The sequence below is a fragment of the Epinephelus fuscoguttatus genome, linkage group LG11 (assembly GCF_011397635.1).
Source record: "Epinephelus fuscoguttatus linkage group LG11, E.fuscoguttatus.final_Chr_v1".
NCBI classification, from domain to species: Eukaryota; Metazoa; Chordata; class Actinopteri; order Perciformes; family Serranidae; genus Epinephelus; species Epinephelus fuscoguttatus.
The window spans coordinates 18,592,682-18,611,840 of record NC_064762.1 but is presented as its reverse complement, the minus strand read 5'-3'; the positions used below and the strand labels follow the sequence as shown (position 1 = coordinate 18,611,840).

The 19,159-nt window shown below is 40.8% G+C and overlaps 2 protein-coding genes across 10 annotated transcripts in view; one reads left to right on the top strand and one right to left on the bottom strand.

Annotated features, from left to right (window-relative positions):
- syne1a (spectrin repeat containing, nuclear envelope 1a) overlaps positions 1 to 3,197 on the top strand; it is a 178,630-nt gene extending 175,433 nt beyond the window's left edge. For all 9 annotated transcript variants that reach the window (XM_049590339.1, XM_049590334.1, XM_049590342.1 and 6 more), the window contains one exon: positions 1,781 to 3,197. In XM_049590339.1, coding sequence (XP_049446296.1) covers positions 1,781 to 2,057 — 277 coding nt within the window. In that variant the 3' untranslated portion in view covers positions 2,058 to 3,197. The remainder of the gene's footprint in view (positions 1 to 1,780) is intronic.
- Positions 3,198 to 3,307: 110 nt separating this feature from the next.
- On the bottom strand, positions 3,308 to 18,844 carry esr1 (estrogen receptor 1). The gene is made up of 10 exons (XM_049590344.1): positions 18,363 to 18,844; positions 17,232 to 17,654; positions 16,152 to 16,378; positions 13,613 to 13,729; positions 12,464 to 12,645; positions 12,097 to 12,250; positions 8,167 to 8,305; positions 6,960 to 7,093; positions 6,058 to 6,241; positions 3,308 to 5,447 (listed from the first exon to the last, which is right to left on the bottom strand). The coding sequence occupies exons 1-10, from the start codon at positions 18,371 to 18,373 to the stop codon at positions 5,153 to 5,155; spliced, it is 1,866 nt and encodes a 621-aa protein (XP_049446301.1). The 5' UTR covers positions 18,374 to 18,844; the 3' UTR covers positions 3,308 to 5,152.
- Between the last annotated feature and the right edge of the window lie 315 nt (positions 18,845 to 19,159).

The following is a 19,159-nucleotide window of genomic DNA, read 5'->3' as shown; positions in this document are numbered from 1 at the left end:
ACGTGTATAGAAACACACGTGCTCACAGCAGCTGTATTGTAGCATCTTGGAGGACTATTTGACTAAATGAAATTGGCAGGCTACAGAGCAAGAGGCTGGAGGAGTGTCAGCATGTCTGACCCTCCTCCAGCCTCCTGGAGGATGCGTCGCTTTAAGAACATGCTGTTCCTCCCCTCGAGTCTTGGCGCTAACCGTGGAAATCTCCAGAGAGGCATTTGGTATTTCTCCAGCGTCTGTTTGGAATGAGATGTGGCACTGAACTCTCACACACTCGGCCCTAAAGCCAGAGCGTGCGTCCCCCCCCCCCCCCCCCCCAAAGACTCATCCGGCTATCTACAATTGCTCATGGTTTTCTGTGTGTTTGTGCCTGTTTTGTGTGCATATGTAGGTCTACTGTACATATGTGTCACTGTGTCTAACTTTGTGATACTCAGGATTTCTCTAACTCTTCAATATGGATCTATCTGCTGCATATTTGTATTTTTGCTTTCCTTCCTGTTGAATGTTTGTCGAGTCCTTATCCTTTTGCCAGACATGGGTAAAATAGTATTTGCAAAAACGTTTGTTTTAACCTGTTTAAAATATCAGGATTACCAGATTTACTGTAACAACAAATTATTTTCCGTTGTCATAATAGTGAAAAATGCCCTTCACAATTCTCTAAAGCCCAGTGTGATGTTTTCAAATATCTTCTTTTGTCCAACCAGCAGTTCAAAACCTGAAGATATTTTATTTACAATTATATAAAACACAAAAAGCTGCAATTCTCATATTTCAGAAGCTGAATTTTTAGCTTGAAACATGACTTAAAAGATTAATCAAATATCAAAAGAGTTGCTGATTAGTTTTATTTTGACTGATTGTTAAATTGACTTTCAGCTTCAATTCAAAATCAAACAATTTAACAACATGCTCAAAAAAAAAAAAAAAAAAAAAATTAATTGGGCTTCAAATGCTTTTCATTGATTGTATTAACTTTCTGGTTCTTACATGGTCAGTAAACCGCATCCCAAGTACCAAAGTCAAAACTGAAAAATAATTCTGGTGGACTATAAACACTCTTAGCTTGACAATCATGTGTTTCTGATTCATGATTTGTATATCAGTTACTCACCTCATGTTATGTTGAATCCGTTTTTCTTGCATGCCTCCCAGTGAACGAAGAATCCAAAAAAGGCAAACATTCTTCATGAACTGAAGTAAATGGGGCCATGTTTAATTGATAAAGTTTTTCTGTTAAACGCAATCAGTTTACAAACTCTTACACAACTCATGCAATAAAGGCCAAGTCTTGTTTATCCAGTTGTCTGCTTAGTACTTCCCAAACATTTTTGTCATGGGCACGTAGGCACAAGTATTTAATATTGTAACATTTAGTGAAAATGCATGTGTTTGGGAACCACTAAGCACTAAGCTACCCGCATTGTGCGAGTTTGTTAACAGATGTTTTAATAGTTTTGTTGTTGTTAAACATGGACCCCCTTTTACTTAAATTCATGAGGAATGTTGGCCGTTTTTGGATTCTTTGTACACAACGGAGGCATGTGAGAAAAACAAAGTTTTCTTCACAAATTAAAGTAACACGGGGTGAGTACTTGATAAACAAATTGGCGCGTAAAGTAATGTTGAGGCATTTTCCACTAAATAGACGAGCACACAAAACTTCAGTTAGAACAAAATTAAAAAGCTTTCAAGGAGTTTTGACAAAGCATTATTTGCAAATACTAGTGAGCTCAGGTCTGTTCTCTGCTGTGTTTAACTTAACTCTGTCCTCTCACAGCCGGAGCAGATCACCAGGCGTCGCTGGCTGCGTTTCCTCCCGTTCTGACCTTCCGGACAGCGTCTCCTCGCCGACCTCCTCCTCCTCCAAAGGCCAGTCCTTCCTGCTGCGGGTCCTCAGGGCTGCACTTCCCGTCCAGCTGCTCCTCCTGCTCCTCATTGGCCTGGCCTGCCTGGTGCCCATGACCGAGGAGGACTACAGCTGCCACCATGCCAACAACTTCGCCCGCTCCTTCCATCCCATGCTGCGCTATACCAACGGACCTCCGCCCATATGAGACGTAGCTGAATATCTACCTACTGCTTTGCCAAGGACTCCACTGAATGTTTCCTCTTCACCCTGTGCCCTGAAGCAACAAACTCACTCTCACATGAAAATGAAGACTTGTCTCACTAACATTGCACACTCACTCTCCTGAAACCCTTTAAACCCACTCTCCAGAACAAATGGACCTTCGTCTGGACCCTCTCTCCCCCAATCTAAATATTTCATGTTGTTTTAACTTAAATGTGTATATTATTTTTTAAGGTTTCTGAAGGAACCAGAGAAATCAATGAAAACAAAGCACTATTTATATACTGTATGTTGGGAGCCAAAGTCGAACGTGCTTTTTGTCCATGATATCCAGTGCTGCTACTATTTATTTAGCGTTCAATCAGATAATTGATTGTTGATATTGATTAAGCTAAAGCACCACCCTAAGTGTGGCATATTGTACCTGTAAATTGTACAGTAGATTTGCAGTTTGAGTAGCAATCATTCAGTCTCAGATGTGAAGAGTTTGTTTCTGACAGACACATTTAAAGATCTACTCAGACGACTGAAACAGAACTTTCTGAAGGATGAACGTTGTGTTTTAGCTTGTCACATCTTAGAATAAATTGGAAATGAAGTCTCCAGATGACATTAAAGCTAAAATCTGAACATATAGCACTGACATGAGCACTGTCGAAGGTACTGCACTGAAGCCGTCCAGCCAAGATGGCCGACTTCTTTCCCCAAAAGCCAAGGCTTGTATTCCTGTTTTTAATTTCAGTATTTAATCAGCTGAGGGCAAATATGAAAAAAAGATATGAGCTCTCAACTGATTTGTATATTTTTGTTGAAATGCCTTTGAATACAGGCAGTTATTTTTTTATCTTTCCGTTTGAGCATGCACTTGAAAGTACACTGCTTTTAAGAAAGCCAAACAATCACTGGTAGTGTTTTAGTAGACGGCTGCGACATGAAATAGTGAGCTTTGTAATAACTGCGATAATTATTCTGCGGTGACAAGACATCGGAATCACTGCGTTGTTAAAACAGAATCTGTAAAAAATGATGAAATATGAAAATGGTTATTTATGTATGTACAGTTTGCTAATGCCAACTTCATGAAGAATACTCTCTTTGCAAAAAATAAAACATGAAATATTTACCTGTGTGTATTCTTGGACATGATTAGAACAGAGAAGAAACACGGTGATGACAAATATTTTCCTGAATGAATGCTTTTATTTTTATACACAGTAACAAATGACATTCAGTTCAAGTTTGACTGGACTGACACTGAACGGCTCAAGAGGCCAAATCTGTTGGGTTTTTTTTTAAATCCTGTATGGAGGCTTGAATTATGCTGTGCAAGTTGTGTGAGAGTTTATAAATGGATGTTCTGATACAATTTTTCTGTTCTTAATCGAGGACCCCAATTACTTCAATTCACGAAAAATGTTTGCCTCTTTTGGATTTTCCCTTCACTGTGACTTCATCACCAGTGAGTAACTGATGTACAAATTGTCTTTTTGCAGCTGAAGTCCTTTTTTGTTTTTTAAAGATATTTTTTGGGGCATTTTTTGCCTTTAATTGATAGGATAGTGAAGTGTGAAAGGGGGAGAGACATGCAGCAAGGGGCCTCAGGCTGGAGTCGATCCCGGGCCGCTGTGGCAACAGCCTTGTACATGGGGCGCCTGCTCTACCACTAAGCCACCAACGCCCCTGAAGTATTCTTTTAAAACTTCACTGTAATGTCACATCTTTTCTACCCTGGCAACACATTTTCATTGCCTGTATATTTGTAAGTACGAGTTAGTCACTTTTCAAGCACAAATGTCAAATGTTCCCCGGTAACAGCTATTTCAGTTTTTGCCTCAACACACCGAGGATTTTTATGCCTTTCTTTGTGGTATGTCATCACAAACTGAATAGATTTGGGATTTAGATTGTTGGTTGGACAGTAAAAACTTTGAATATGTCACTCTGCTCTGGTGACATTTCTCACTATTTTCTAACATTTAATGAAGCAAATCAATTAAATGAGTACTTAGTAGTGTTTAGCAGCTAATTAAGGAAACACCTGATCATATCCGAATCAGATATCTTCTTTACAATCAGACCAAGTTTGGTCCATTCAAACAGAAATAAAAACACCTGCATAAGTGCACATATGTTATGATAATTAGGTTTTTTGGGAGGTGTGTAAATCCAGCCAAACTTAACATGTAATCACTGAATTAGTGGATGAACAGTAACCGGTTGACAACTGCATCAAGACAAAAATCTAGGCTTAAAATCAGCTTGGTGAGGCTCATAGCTCATTGGCTGGGATTTCTCTCACTCTCTCTCTCACAGTCGCTTTGCTGCACGCACACACACGCACACGCACATTTAAGTTAACTTTGGTGCAAGTAAGCATAAAGAACAACCTACTATACACAAAAAACTGACAACAGGATGAAGTTCCCCAACAATAAAGACTGGCTTCCTTCATCATGTAATCAGCGCTCTGGGATTTAATTGTGCAATTTTTAGCTATTCAGAATTCAACAGATATTTCCTCAGCCACTGTTCATTTCATATTACGTCACTGAAATCATTTTTTTCCCCTAATACATCAAGTTTAAAACTACATGTGTGCAAGAGACACGATACCTGATGTTTTTGTCTTTGTTGAAATTTGAACACAAAATAAATTACACATTCATTTGAACCAGTTTTATAATATTTTAGCGAATAATCAGCCTTAATATGTAAAAGTTACTATAATGCCCAATAGCCCCTTAAACCCAAGAGGAAGTGCACTTTGGTCGAGGCGAATGAAAAGACAATTAGCTGCTCATCATTTCAAATCACTGTAGCTGACAGATCGCCAAAATATGAGCTGCTGACGTCTGTAAATAATAAGCTGTACTGTAAAGCTGGCAGAGACTGACAGAAAACGCAGCACAAGGAAAATTTCTCCCAAACAGCTACAACTATAAAATGACTTAATTCATAAATAATTATCTCATGAAATGAATTCAAATACAACTTTTATATTTCATTCCCAAACCCCTCTCATTCTGTACGACACACATCCCCCATAAAAATGACTTTTGACCCTTAGATGTTGCCGTCTCATAGGATGTGGGTGCAGTCAGAGCGGGACCCACCGTACTGCAGGACTGTGGGCACTCTGCTCGGGCTCTGGTGGCTGACTCGGGATCCTGAACTGGAGCCAGCTGAAGAAGAGGAACCACCGCTGCTGCTGGTGCTGGTGGTGGAGGGAGGCTCTCCATCAGCCTGGGACCAGGTCTGACCTGGTTTGTCAGGGCGTTGGATGCGGTGAGCATCCAGCATCTCCAGCAGCAGGTCGTACAGAGGCACTTTGTTCTTGCACTTCATGCTGTAGAGATGCTCCATGCCTTTGTTGCTGCAGGGAGTGTAAACAAAAAGGAGACGGAGTTCATGAATCAGTCGGTCGATGAGGGAGGCTACAGGCTGCTTTCTACATCCCTGAAGGTGCTGCACAGTTTTTGTAATTTTGTTAATACCTTCTGGAAAACATACTTCCATTATTCTCAAGCAAACTAACTTATTTTGATTTTATTCATGCACTAACTTTTCAGTGCTTTGCTCTTCATTTGCTTTTTCTTCAATAATGTATTTATTGCTCAGGTTTTTATTCAATTCTCTCTTCAGAGAATTATCTTGATTCACAATTTTCACTAAATAAATGACTTACTGTAGTCTATATACTGTAAATTACTTTATATAATCTACAAACATCACAGAATAAAATATAGTCAGGAGATGAGACAAAGCATCTGCCTGACTTTTACAGATGATTCATGCTAAAACCAGATCACCTTTAAAAGAGACAATTACATTTCTAAAAAAGACCCAAACCCTTTAAAGCATTCATCTTTGAAGTTCCTACCACCTCAAAGAACCCCTGTGGATTACTGAAGCATGAGGTCTCAGCAGAACATGTTGAAAGACTTTTAATGTGTTAAAAATAAGAAACCTTTTTTCAATTTCACCTCATGTGCCTGATGTGTGAGAGCAGAAGCAGCAGCTGGGCCTGCCGTCTCGACTGCTGCTGAACCGAGCATCCCGACTGGCTGATATGATGTATGAGAGCATCTGTGATGGTGTCCAGCATGTTCTGCACCGCTGTGGTGTCGTGGAGGGGCTCCATTGTGCCGGTGCAGAAAGAGAAGGTACCTGACAGAGGAAATACATCAGCTCACTGCAAATTTTTCCATCTAATGGAGTTTTCTGTTGTTAAACGCAAACTTCAGACAGCGTAACACACCTCAGATAGACATGCTCGTGCAAATGTGATAAAACTCAACGTGCGACAGATTCAAGCTGAAAACAACAACAACAAACATGATTTGACCTTGACAAGAGATCTGACTCACACATGCATATATGAGCAGAGCATTAATTGCAGAAGTACTATTGCCCACACAGTAATCAAAACATTCATCCGGCTCTGGCAGCTGTGCCAGTAGTGTCATCACAATGGTATTTCAGTCTCCTCAGTTTCCCATATAGAATATCTCAATCTCCGGGACAAACACAGCCCTCTGTGCTGCCTCATGTTGTCATGGGAACAGTTATTGGGCATATTGGCGGTACAGGCCTTTCCAGAACACTCTGTTCACCTAATGTGCCTGAGCAACATTAAGAGCTACACCTCTGTGGGTGTAGATTGACACTGGTTAATATTTACTCTCTGGAACAGAAACTGAAACCTGCGACACAGCGGCATGCCTGCAAGCAAAACTGCAATTAAAACATTAAGATAGAGAGCTTATGTTTTCATTAGGGAAGTGTCTCAGTTGACCAAAGTGTTTCCAGGCATCTGTTTCTCGGAAAAATGTTCCATTAGAATGAGACTAAAAGTGTAAACACACACTCACACATGTTGCCTCACCAGAGTTGAGCAAGATGATGGCTTTGAGACAGACAAACTCCTCGGGTTTGAGTTTGAGCAAGCGGAAGCGGGAGGCAGTGGCCAGCAACATGTCAAAGATCTCAGCCATGCCTTCGACACAGTTGCCTTCGGTCCTGGAGAGCACGATGAATGAAAACAGGACAGTTTAGATTTTAGAGTTTGGATTTCTCTGAAATCACACATAAATAAATGTGAATACAACACTTAAGTCAAAGTACATTTGACAGAGACAGAGAACAAGTTCTGAGCTGCAGTGCACAATCAGTAGAAAAAAAAATCTGACTTAATCTGTGACCATGAAGCTATCCAAAGAGTGGCCAGATAAACAACTAATGGACTGAATCACTGAGACGCTCCATTTGTCAGCACAGTTGAAAAGTGATGGAAAGACGGATAATATCCAGTGGTTGAAGTGCAAGATAAACTTGGACAGCACAGAGCTAAGGGAATTTATCAACCCTGACCTACAGCATTTTAGTCATCATGTCCAATTGGTGAGGACACTTACACAGGGACCAGGTTTTAGAGATAATACTCCGTAATACACTTTTGAATCAAATGGGACCATCAGACACATCACAGGGTAAAAGCTCTGCCTGTCTGCGTGCTTGTCTCCCTCATCTCTCTCTGTGTCTGCACCTCCCTCTCTCTCTCTCTCTCTCTCTGAGGTAGATACTGTGGTTTGGCCAGCTTGTTTACTTTGAACATGGGGGAAATGGAGGGAACAGGCTGTGCCTGCAAAGCAGAAAACAGCCATGTCTCATGTCTCCCTGCATCTCTATTTTTTTTTGTTCTCTCTGTTCATCATTTGGCTCCCTCTCCTCCGCCTCCTTCTCTCGTCATCGTTCTTCCTTTTTCATCATTCCTTGCATTGAGTCTTTGATTAAATCTCTTCCCTGGTTGCAAACTCAGCACTGTAATGATGAGGGAGAATTTCAGGTGAGAGAGAGGCTGCACTCCTCTCCATGGGGAACATGTAATTAGTCTTTCACTCCATGGCGGATGAGTTTGTGTGACACAATGGCTGGAAAGGTGTGAAATGGAAAATCTACAATGCTGATGTATCACTCTTAAGATGTGTGTGAGAGTGGGAGATAGGTAGAGAAATAAGGAGAAGGAACCAAGAAATGGAAAAAGTAGAGAAAGATGCATGTCACAGAGAAGTCAGGTAAGTTTTCCTGGCTACCTATCCAGTATGAGGTCCTGGGCAAAGATGAGTTTGCCGGGGCAGTGGATAGACCTCCAGATGAGCCCGATCATCAGCACCTCCAACCAGGAGCTCTCCAGCAGCTGCACCTGGTCATGAAGGCCGAGCTGCAGGAAACCTACAAAAACACACACAAAGTGCATTTTAACAAGCTTTTCTGTGAACAAATCAAGGTGATCAACTCAGTGAGAAGAGAGTTACACTTTTTAGAGTTTTGAACAGCTGTCTCGAAGGGATATCAGCTCTTTGACTAACAACCTCTCAAGCAGGGCTGCATCTAATGATTAGCCCGGTTCCAGACCATAGACCCCGCCAACTCAACTGAGTAGGCTTGTATCTCTGGTCTGGCATACTTCAGTGAATTTGCGATTTATCTCGTCCAAACGATGGACGGACCAGTGAACGCGGGGGTCTAGCGATTAGCCAATCAGCACCACACTGATGTCAAGCTGTACACCAGTGGGTAACTGGTGAGGATAGCAACAATGGTGACCGCTACAGATCCTACAGACCACATTAACGATGCTATCGAGGTATTTCGCCACTACTCGCGTTAATGGAGGACCAAATTAAGGAAGCTGCTAAACTGGATTTAACAGCGATGCAGCTGGGTGTGCACGACGATGGAGACATTTTAAACGGGCAATGCTCGCTTGTTTCCGGCACCCCGAGGCATGGATACTAATGACATCAGATTCTGGGTGAGTCGTTGATCTCTGCTGATTGGTTAGGGAAAAATCAAATTCCCTCCCCCTTGTAAATCATCTTCAATGGAAGCCATGTCAGACTGAAGGTTCTGGGAGCTTCAGTCTGACACTCAGGCTATCTAATGATTATTTTCATTCTAACTTTCTCGATTAACCGTTAGTGAAAAATGTCCATCCAATTTTCTCATAGTCCAAGGTCATGTCTTTAAATGTTTTGTCAGTCCACAGCCCAAAGATATTCAGTTTAGTATGTGCTGCAATTGCTGCACAATTTCCCTCGGGATAAATAAAGTTCTATCTTATCTCATTTAATTTTAATTAAAATAGAGGAAAAATAGGAAATCAACATTTCTTACAAGCTGAAAAAAGCTTTTCCTGCCATTTTTGCATGAAAAATAATTCTAACCATTAATCAATTAAAGCAGATGATGATGATGGTGGTTAGCACTGTCACCTCACAGCGACAAAGAGGGTTCTGGGTATAAAACGTTCTCCCCTTGTCAGTGTGTGTTACTCTGGGTTCTCCAGCTTCCTCCCACAGTCCAAAGACATGCAGGTTTAGGTGACTCTAAACTGCCCATAGGTGTGAAGGTGAGTGTGAATGGTTGTCTGTCTCAGCACTGTCTGGCGACATGTCCAGGGTGTACCCCGCCTCTCGCCCAGTGTCAGCTAGGATAAGCTCCAGCCCCCCTGCAACCTTCAAAATAGTATGAGATTATTTTTCTGTTGATAAACGAATTAATTAGTCTAATCGTTGCAGATCTACTCACTGGTTAAGACAGTATAATTGTCAGTAAAAACACCAGATGTGTTTCATCCTGATCATAGCAATTATTTAGAAGACCAAACACAAACAAAAGAAGCTGGTGTCAGTAAGTGTTGTTGTATCAGTGCTGATTACATGGGGTGGTGGGCATTAAGTGCAGCATGGTGTGGAATATTAACACTCCCAGAGTTAAATGTTTTCTGTGCACCTTCATCCCACTCATAAAAATAAAAAAATGCAAGCCCCTTGTCTTCTGGCAGGGAATGGCTACTTAAATAAAACCATCTGCAATCTCTCTGCTCTCATACGAAGCCTTATCGCTGGCACTCAGCTGTTTCAATTCATATGTAATTACAGCCGATTCACTCCCATTGTACCCTGTTTGGGACCCCTCGCAATTAAAACTGTGTGCCTTTGGGCTTTTAGTGACGCACAGGGTGGTAATACCTCAAAATCAGGATTTACTCACTTGGGGAGCTTGTGTGTGTGTCTGTGTGTGTATGCAAAAGGGTGATGTGTCCTATGCTGCATTTAGGCTCTATGGGGTGCCAGAAGATTGGCCAAACAATCCTCTCAAAGGTGATGACTGTAATAACCATCGCTGTAATGGCTCTGCATTTGTGTGTGTGTGCCTCCACTATAAAAGGTCTCCCATCACTTTGCTGTTTCCTAAGCACTCAAACTGAGGCCCGAAATCCTTGTCACACAGCACAACTGTACATTTGGATGTTTAAGAAAGACTCTGTTTCCAAGCTTTTGACACTACAGCTAATTTTGGACAATATGCGCGCACATATGTTACTACTGGGCAAGTATCTTTCTGATATCTATCTAAGTAAGAATTGTATTAAACCAGGCAGTTATTGTTCCGGCCAAAAGACTTGATAATGTTAGTGAATCTTGAGAAAATTACGTTTGCACTGATGCTGCGTTCGCATTGTCAGGATGACAGTGGATGGCAAACTGTCATTTTAGTGGACGAGAGAAGGACAGTAAAATTAGATGACCGACAACGATAACCATAGAGGGCATTGCCGTCTAAAGTTAAAATATTTTAATTCTTTGCCACCTTGCCACCTCCTTCACACAAGGCAAAAACGGGTGATCTAAAAACTCAATATAATTTATTTGATATATTTAATTCTATTCATTTTAGAGTCCTGCCCTTCTATCAGACTGTTTTCCCCATGTCGTCCAGAAAGTGTTGTCCGTCTGCCCTCTGTCTGATTCCATGTGAACACAGCATGAGAGGCTTTTCATTTGGAGTCTTACGATTCAACACATTTATGATCTTAAGAGTGATCCCGGCAGTTTGTGAAGAAAGACATTCATTAACTTTCTTTGTTTTTTATGCTTTCAGTAACAGTGGCAGTGACAGTGAGACAAAGAGGCCTGTTAAATAAAATACATATATTATTGACGTTTGGTCTGGATTCAATGCAACTTTGAATTTGTTCAATAAACTTTTGTTTTACATATTGGCTGAGAAAATATTACACATGCAGGAAAAGCAAATGAGTTGTAGTTGTCCTCTCACAATCTACAGAAGAGCTGCTACTGTTCTGACAAGGGGCCTCATTACAGAAAAATATACTAATTGGTTGTTGTAGCTTTTCCACCAAAAATTAGCAAGTGTCTGCAGGTGTTTTTAAACGTGAGAGTTTTGAAGTTTAAAACATTTCGTCTTACAAATAAACTAGAGCTGTGTCTCTGCAGTAGACGAGCATGCCTTTCTGTTTTTTTTTCTTTTGTCATGTTTGACATCAGGAACGAACTGGAAAACTGGTTAGTTAACAGTAGAAAGCAAGCAGAAACTGCATATTTAATTACATCATGAAGTTTCAGGAAACTTAAATAAATAAAAATAAATAATGTATAATAATAATAATAATAATAATAATAATAATAATTATTATTATTATTATAATAATAATGTAGGTAATTAACTGAGGAAGTTGCATGGTGAAAACCGCAATTTCTTTATTCTTATTTTTTTATCTAAAAATTTATGGAATTTTACAATAAATATGTATAAGGGCCTTTTTCTCAAAATTAGTTTTTTTCCATACTCTGAGACAAAAATCTTCACTTCAGTAGCATTAACATACACCAAACCTACCAGTTTTATTCATATTCTGAAGGTTTTGACTGAGGGTTTTGTTCATAAATCATCCATAGCCTCATTTTGTGCTAAATACATGTCAAAAATCGATTTTTTTTTATGGCTGTTGACAGTATTTTCTGATTTGAAAATGTATGCAAATACCTCAAAACAAGTAAACGCATCCAGCAGTGTCAGAACTTATAAATGTACCTTTATATCCTTAAAAAATGGGTCTGGAAAACATACTGCATTATACAGTCAATGTGAGATAGTTTGTACTGCTGAAAAACAACTAAGTATTTACTGGTGGTGTGACTACCACTGAGCAGTACCTGGAAGCTTCTTGGCCCAGGTGATCATGTGGACCAGCTCCTTATCGGCCATGCTGGTGAGCAGGGTCATCATGGTGACCTCGGTGTAGGGTCGGCTCAGCTTCTGACGAGAGCACAGCATGGGAGGCTCGGCACCCTGGAGCAGGAGGAGCACCTGGGAAACAGCAGAGAAACAGGAAACTATAAGCTGCTGCGCTTCAAACTGATTTAAAGCAACTACAAATATCGCTCAACATCCACTTGCTACATTGCCAGAATTTGGTATGAAGGTACGAATATTTATGAACCTGGAAGATGATTCCTAATATTTATTTCAGATTCGAATTTTAATCCTGGAAAACAATTTGCACCACATTAAGGTAAGTACCTGGTCAGGAGGCATGCCAAGCAGCGGTGATTTTCCTTCTTCACCATAGGCACTGCTGCGTTTCCTCCCATCCTGAGGGGGCACTGTCCTATGCTCCAGGTCCTTAGAGGCCTTGTCCCTGCCACATGTGCCAGTCCGTCGTTTGTCATGCCGCAAAACACGCCCGCGGTCCTTACGCACACCTGAAGCACACACCAGGGAGTTTAACACAAAATAACATACACAGAAAAAAACCCACAAACATCCATACACACAGCGGCATACAAACTCATCAGGCTTCATCGCTCACACGCAACTTCACACCCTGTTTCTACGACAAAGTCCAGCAGTGCAGATTCTATGGATGCCTGTGTGATTTAAGAAGTATGAAAACAAAAATGTGGGTGGGTTTTAATCAGTGGCTGTACTCCTTAAGAGGAAATCACTTCAAGGTCACGTTAAAGTTAGTCTCAAGCTTATCTGCATCCACCAGCACTCTCATATTTGTGCCAATCCTCTCAGCAACAAGCTTGATAGAGGCTATTAGTTTTGGAATTTGTTACAATGTGGGCGATCAAATAAGGTAAACAATACACAGAAGAACTAAATTGTGCAAACAGAAAAATAAATAGAACAATTTAACCAAAAATGAAACAAGTAAAAACGGGATAACCAATAATAATGCGGGCGGCACGGTGGTGTGGTGGTTAGCACTCTCGCCTCACAGCAAGAGGGTTGCCGGTTCGATCCCGGACGTGGGAGCCCTTCTGTGCGGAGTTTGCATGTTCTCTCCGGGCACTCCGGCTTCCTCCCACAGTCCAAAGACATGCAGATTGGGGACTAGGTTAATTGATAACTCTAAATTGTCCATAGGTGTGAATGTGAGCGTGAATGGTTGTTTGTCTCTATGTGTCAGCCCTGCGATAGTCTGGCGACCTGTCCAGGGTGTACCCTGCCTCTCGCCCGATGTAGCTGGGATAGGCTCCAGCCCCCCCGCGACCCTCAAGAGGATGAAGCGGTTAGAAGATGAATGAATGAATGAATAATAATGCAACCGAATTTAGTAAAAGATAGCAAATTGCAAAAAAACATCATGTAAAATAAAGCAAATTTTTTTTAAAAAAGACAGGTCTTGGAAAAGATGGGAAGTCTGCTGTCTGCTCGTGTTACCTCCTTTCATCATGCCCACTTCATAACACTTCCTAAGACGGCATGCCTGGCAGCTCTTCCTCCGATTCCTGTCAATAGTGCACTGATTGGTTGCTGGGCACATATAGTCATTGTGACCTGAAATAGAAAAAAAAAAAAAAAATCTATTACTTCAAGCCCCCTGACTCCAGTGTTCAGCTCAGATTTATGTTATTTAGTAAGGAGCCGGGAACACTCTATTCCCATTTTAAATGGATCTGAGATGTAGAAAATTAAAACGTGGCATCTTGGCTTTGTCATTGCCATGGAGACTTTTGGTTTCTTTATCAGACCAGTCTTCCGTTGCAATGTGCTGAAGCATCATGTCACCAACATGACTAAGCCACACGGCAGATGAAGTTTTTATTTGTGCACAGAGGCAGCAGAACACGGAGGTTATATGATGCAAGAAAGACATGAGAAGCAAACAGAGGAAAAATGTTTGAGTGAAAACAGAAATTTAAACTCAGCTCCCTTACATTAAAATCTGTTTCAGAACGTCGCAATTTATGACGTATTTTCACTTCTTTTCTCCTTTTTGAAGCTCCACTTTGACTGCTTATTTCTCTGCTAAGGTTTAAGGCAGTCATGACGACGTCTGCGATACACTTTCTCAGAAATAGCTGCAATAGACAATATTATTGTCATTTTAAACCATCTTATGCCACTGATGTGATAATATCATAATAATGCAAATACTAATTCTTAAGCAGTGTATTTAAATGACAAAATGTAATTGTAATCAGTTATAGTTACTGAGAAAACAAATCAAAATGCCGTTGACACAAAGGCGTTACATCAGAACTTATTCTTTTAGATTTATATGTAGAATTTGATATTCATTCTGTTGCTTTGCATTTATTCACAGTGCAGAAATACCTTTTTTGGTAAAGCTTTGTTCCATACATTTTTCAGCTTTATTGCCCTGTTTTTTTGGGGGGGGTTTTTTAAAGATATTTTTTGGGGCTTTTTAGCCTTTAATGGATAGGACAGATACGCGTGAAAGAGGGGGAGAGAGAGGGAGTGACATGCAGCAAAGGGCCACAGGCTGGAGTTGAACCCGGGCCGCTGCGGCAACAGCCTTGTACATGGGGCGCCTGCTCTACCACTAAGCCACCAGCGCCCCTTTATAGCCCTGTTTAAAACATTTTTAGAAAAGTAATCAAAAAATATTTAAATGTAATAAGTAACAATACTTTGATGAAGTAATTAAAAAAGTCCCATCACTTATTTCATTTTAACAAGATAACTAGTAATCTGCAACCTGTTACTTTTCAAAAGTAACCTTCCAGATTGGAAGAAAAAGATTTCCACACACTTACATCTACGCAGTGTCTCACTTTATTGCTGAGCTTTCGGTCGACCTTCATCAGAGCATACATGAGGCAACAATGGACAAGCTGGTAAAAGTAACCACTCTCAGTCTTATCAGCTGTATGCAATACACCTATGTGTGCGACTCTGGTGGTAGGAGCTCCACCTTCTGGGAGTTGTAGTTTTTTTTAAATACTGGCTGTAAAGCAAAAGGTAACCTTCCAAGCACTGTAGGAATATTCTCAAAGTGAAATACAAGAAAATAAATGCTAATTAAGTGAAATACACAGCAACATCAACACAAAGAGTTGGCAAAAAAGTTGGCAAAAGTTGGCCAACGTTCCACTGTCAACCTTTTCTGCACCAAGAGGAAGTAAACTTAAGGAAGGAAGTACACGGTTGCTAACCATACTCATATTATTTCCCCTTAACATGTTGAATAAACAATATTTTACTGTTGTTCCTCCACATTTTTTTAGTCTCTTTTATAAATTAAAAACTAAATTACTTGAAAAACTTAAATAAGTTAATTTTCACTGCGTCTGCACAGCCTTGCTTATTCACTGTCTATGGAAACGACTGTGAATGCAACCATAATGGATTCCTTACACAGAAATGGTAGTCTGTTTATTTTTCTGATAACTACATCACTGCATAACTCATAAATGTACAGACAAGTTTCATATTTTATTATTTCTGATACTATGTGTATGTGCAATTCAAAGATATTTCCCAGTTTTCTTTCAGACTAATCTGGTTGCAGATGTCCAGATTTGGTGCAGTTATAAGGCACCTGGGGAAGAGCTATGAATTCTGAATTAGACATTTTAGAAAACAGAACAGGGGCAATAGTCTGGAAACGCAAGCAATTTTCCATACTCTCTTCTCTTTTATCCATACTTATCCAGACCTGGAAATCACTAAAAATCAAATTCCATACTTTTCCATACTGCGTGGGAACCCTGATATCAATTCTGATTTTAATACTTGTTTTCTGTTTACTACAACCCTTGTGCTCTACTGTGCTACTTAGCAAGGAATTAAAAGTTGGTGTTGTCATATAACAGCCTTGTTTAGCCTAATTTTATTTGTATGTCCTCAATACTAATTTCCCTATGTGTTATCAGAAGTTCTATCAAATATCAATATTTGATCAAAGTAAGAAATTCCAGTGATATGACAACACTAAAGCAGACGGGTTACCTACCCTGAATGCTCCTCTTAAAGAAGGCCTTGCAGCCCTCACAGGACCACACCCCGTAGTGGTACCCAGAGGCATAGTCACTGCACACGGCACAGAAACGCGTCTCTTTTGTCATCTCAAACCCCACGGCCCTGGCTCCAGCCCCCGACTCCCCCATACTGTATGCCTCGTCACTGGTGCCGCACTGGTCCTCCCTGGAAACTGGCTGCTGACTGGATGAACCACTGGACCTGCAGCAGGATGTGGATTTTGGCTCCGTTAAATTATGTCACGTATTGTGCATTTGCAATAAAATAAAACAGGACTACTCCAACAAATGTCTTTAATCATAAAAAGTTGGAGCCAGCAACAACTAATAACAATTCAAACATTTACCACCCCAGCTTTAAATAGACAGTGGCAGAGACAAAAGCAGAGTGCTATTTTCCACCTGAGCCAGGAAGCAATCTGTACATGTACTTGTGTTGTTATTACGTATTGTTCCTCTCTCAAGGTCTTTGACAAAGTCCTTAATCTCTGGAATTAGAAACCAGGGCAAAGCTTGATCCTTTCTATGGAGATAGTGGCAATGTTTTGTATAAAGCAAAAGATTAAAAAAAATGCAGTTATATAATTATGTTATGTTTATAACTGCATGGTGATGACTGAACAGAATGCCAATGCCATAATACAGGAGTGAAAGATATCAAATCTAGTTTTGTGGCAAAAAGCCAACAGGAAACACAGTACAGAAAATAGAGTAAAAAAATAAATAATTATGAAAAGATTTCCTCTAAATGTTATTTTTTAACTTTGTGCTCAAATTATGACAGAGTGGGCAAAATAAACATGCTAGAGAAACAAATGTGACGGGTCTATTTATGTTTCGCACCTCTCCTTTCAGTTAAATAATCACTAAAACTGACCAAGCACTCAGACTGAAGCAGAGGTAATGGCAAAAATAACACCAACTTCACTTAATTCTAAAATAAAAAAAATAAAAGCAGTGATTCATACTTGTTGATGCAGTCTATAAAAAAACTTTTTTCCCCACAGATAAACACTCTGGTGATCGGGCAATAAAGCAAAATTGAATTCCCTCACCTGTAGACGGGTGTTGAGGTGGTTTCCAAATAATGGTGGCTGGGTGGGTGCATGAAGGGACTGAGTCGGGGGCTGGAGGGCACGAACACGAGAGGACTGTTCGGCTCACTTCCCAGGGACTGAAGGCTGCCATCTGAGGGTGGTCCGTGGGCGTCCAGAGGAGCAGAGTAGTAGCCAGTGGTGGAGTGGCTGTAAAGAGTCGGGGCAGGGGTGGGGGCGGCGTAGTCATATGTCCCTTCTAGAAAGTCCACAGTGGCTACCCCTCCAGACCCCCGGCTCTCTTCGGGATACATGTCACTGAAGGGGGCACGAGGTGGAGACGAGGGACGTTGCGGAGAGAGGGTCTCCAGCTCTGAGAAGGCTGGGCTGATCCTGGGTCTGAATGCTGGTCCACAAGGCTGCCTGCTCTGCGCCGGGCTCTGCCTGAGCAACATCACAGCACAACAGCACTGATATGCAACATGATTTAGACTTGCTCTCCCATTTGCTGGGAGGAAGGGGGGTGGGGGGTGGGGGGTTGAAGACGAGTGCTGCTCTCCCTCTCTCTGTCTCTCTTGCCTTTTTACTGATAAAGCCTGTCAGGGAACTTGAAGGGTCCACTATTCTTCCAGTCCCTTTGCCCTATCTGCCTTGAGCTTCCACCCACCAAGGTCCAAAAAACAAAAAGACTCCTCCCAATCTCCTTCAGTTTTTTTTTTTTTTTTTTAAATCAGCAGAGCGTTTCCCTCTTTTCCTCTGATACATCTACTCTATAGGGGGGAGAGGAAGATGGACAGAGAAATGGTGATTCCCAAAAAACTTCCCTGTCCTGTCTCTCTCTCTCTCTCACACCCCTATAAAATGCTCTCTTCTTATTTCACCTGTTTTCTTAATTTTGAAAAGCTCTTCCCAGTTGCAGCTGGTGCACAGATTAAAACATCTGTAAACTCCTAGTAAGCTGTTTAATTTATCTGATACTCAGCATGCTACCAGCATGACGTATGAGCAGTCTATTTGTAGCCACATTATTGGATACACCTGAGACACTGCAGTAAATCAAATCACTCGGGAAATGAGAAACATTAGGACAATAGTTTTAAACAACAGTGGCTATTAAAAAAAGGCAGAAATCCACCATGATACATTACTCACCTCTCACACATGAATCATCCTCTCATCTGCCGTGCAACACTGACACTGTTTGAGTCTCCTCTCTCTCTGCTTGCCTCTCTCCTCTCTCTGACTCTCAGCTATCTAGCCTGGCTCATTGGATACAATGGGAACGGTGGAAAGGTTAAAAAAGAGGATAAACAAATTAAAGATGTGGCCAAGTCGATAACCAAACAGCAGTGTGTTTTACTGCCAGGTCACCATAACACAGCAAACAAAGCAGGAGGTCAAATCTCATTCCAACAGCCAATAATTACACAATCAATCCCAAATGAGGGGATCGGTGGCTATTTTAATCGGATGCTGCTTGAACTTAAGTATTTTTTTTTTAAACTACAAAAAAATACAGGAACGTTTTTCTTTACATTTTCCTCATGACATTTCATTGAAAAACATATTACAGGATCACAGTATGGACCAGTGAATCATTACTTTATCAGGTCAAGCCGGAGATTAAACAGGACATTATATATGAACCAATCAAAGCAAAGGGGCAGAGTATCTATGCAAATAAAGGCTTAGGAAATCAATGTTCATGTTTACTGCACAAAAGTTCCAGGTCTGTGATTGTCAGGGATCCCATGAGTCCTTGTATGTTTGGGGACATGGCGTCAAGGTAAAAAAAAAAAAAAAAAAAAAAAAAACCTTGAGCTGAAACACTACTAGGAAAACTAATAAACTGTAAGTGTAAGGATTATTTCCCAACACTTGTGGCAAAATAAAGTGTAAAATAAAACCAGTTACAACAGGAGCTCAATGGGGAAATAATAATTTAGAGC

Bases quoted from the DNA above. Each gene is read 5' to 3' on its own strand.
- esr1 (XM_049590344.1), bottom strand. The intron at 13,730-16,151 runs GTAGGTAACCCG...TTTCTATTTCAG, and splicing joins CTTTAAGAGGAGCATTCAGG to GTCACAATGACTATATGTGC. The intron at 12,646-13,612 runs GTAACACGAGCA...TGTGTGCTTCAG, and splicing joins AGTGGGCATGATGAAAGGAG to GTGTGCGTAAGGACCGCGGG.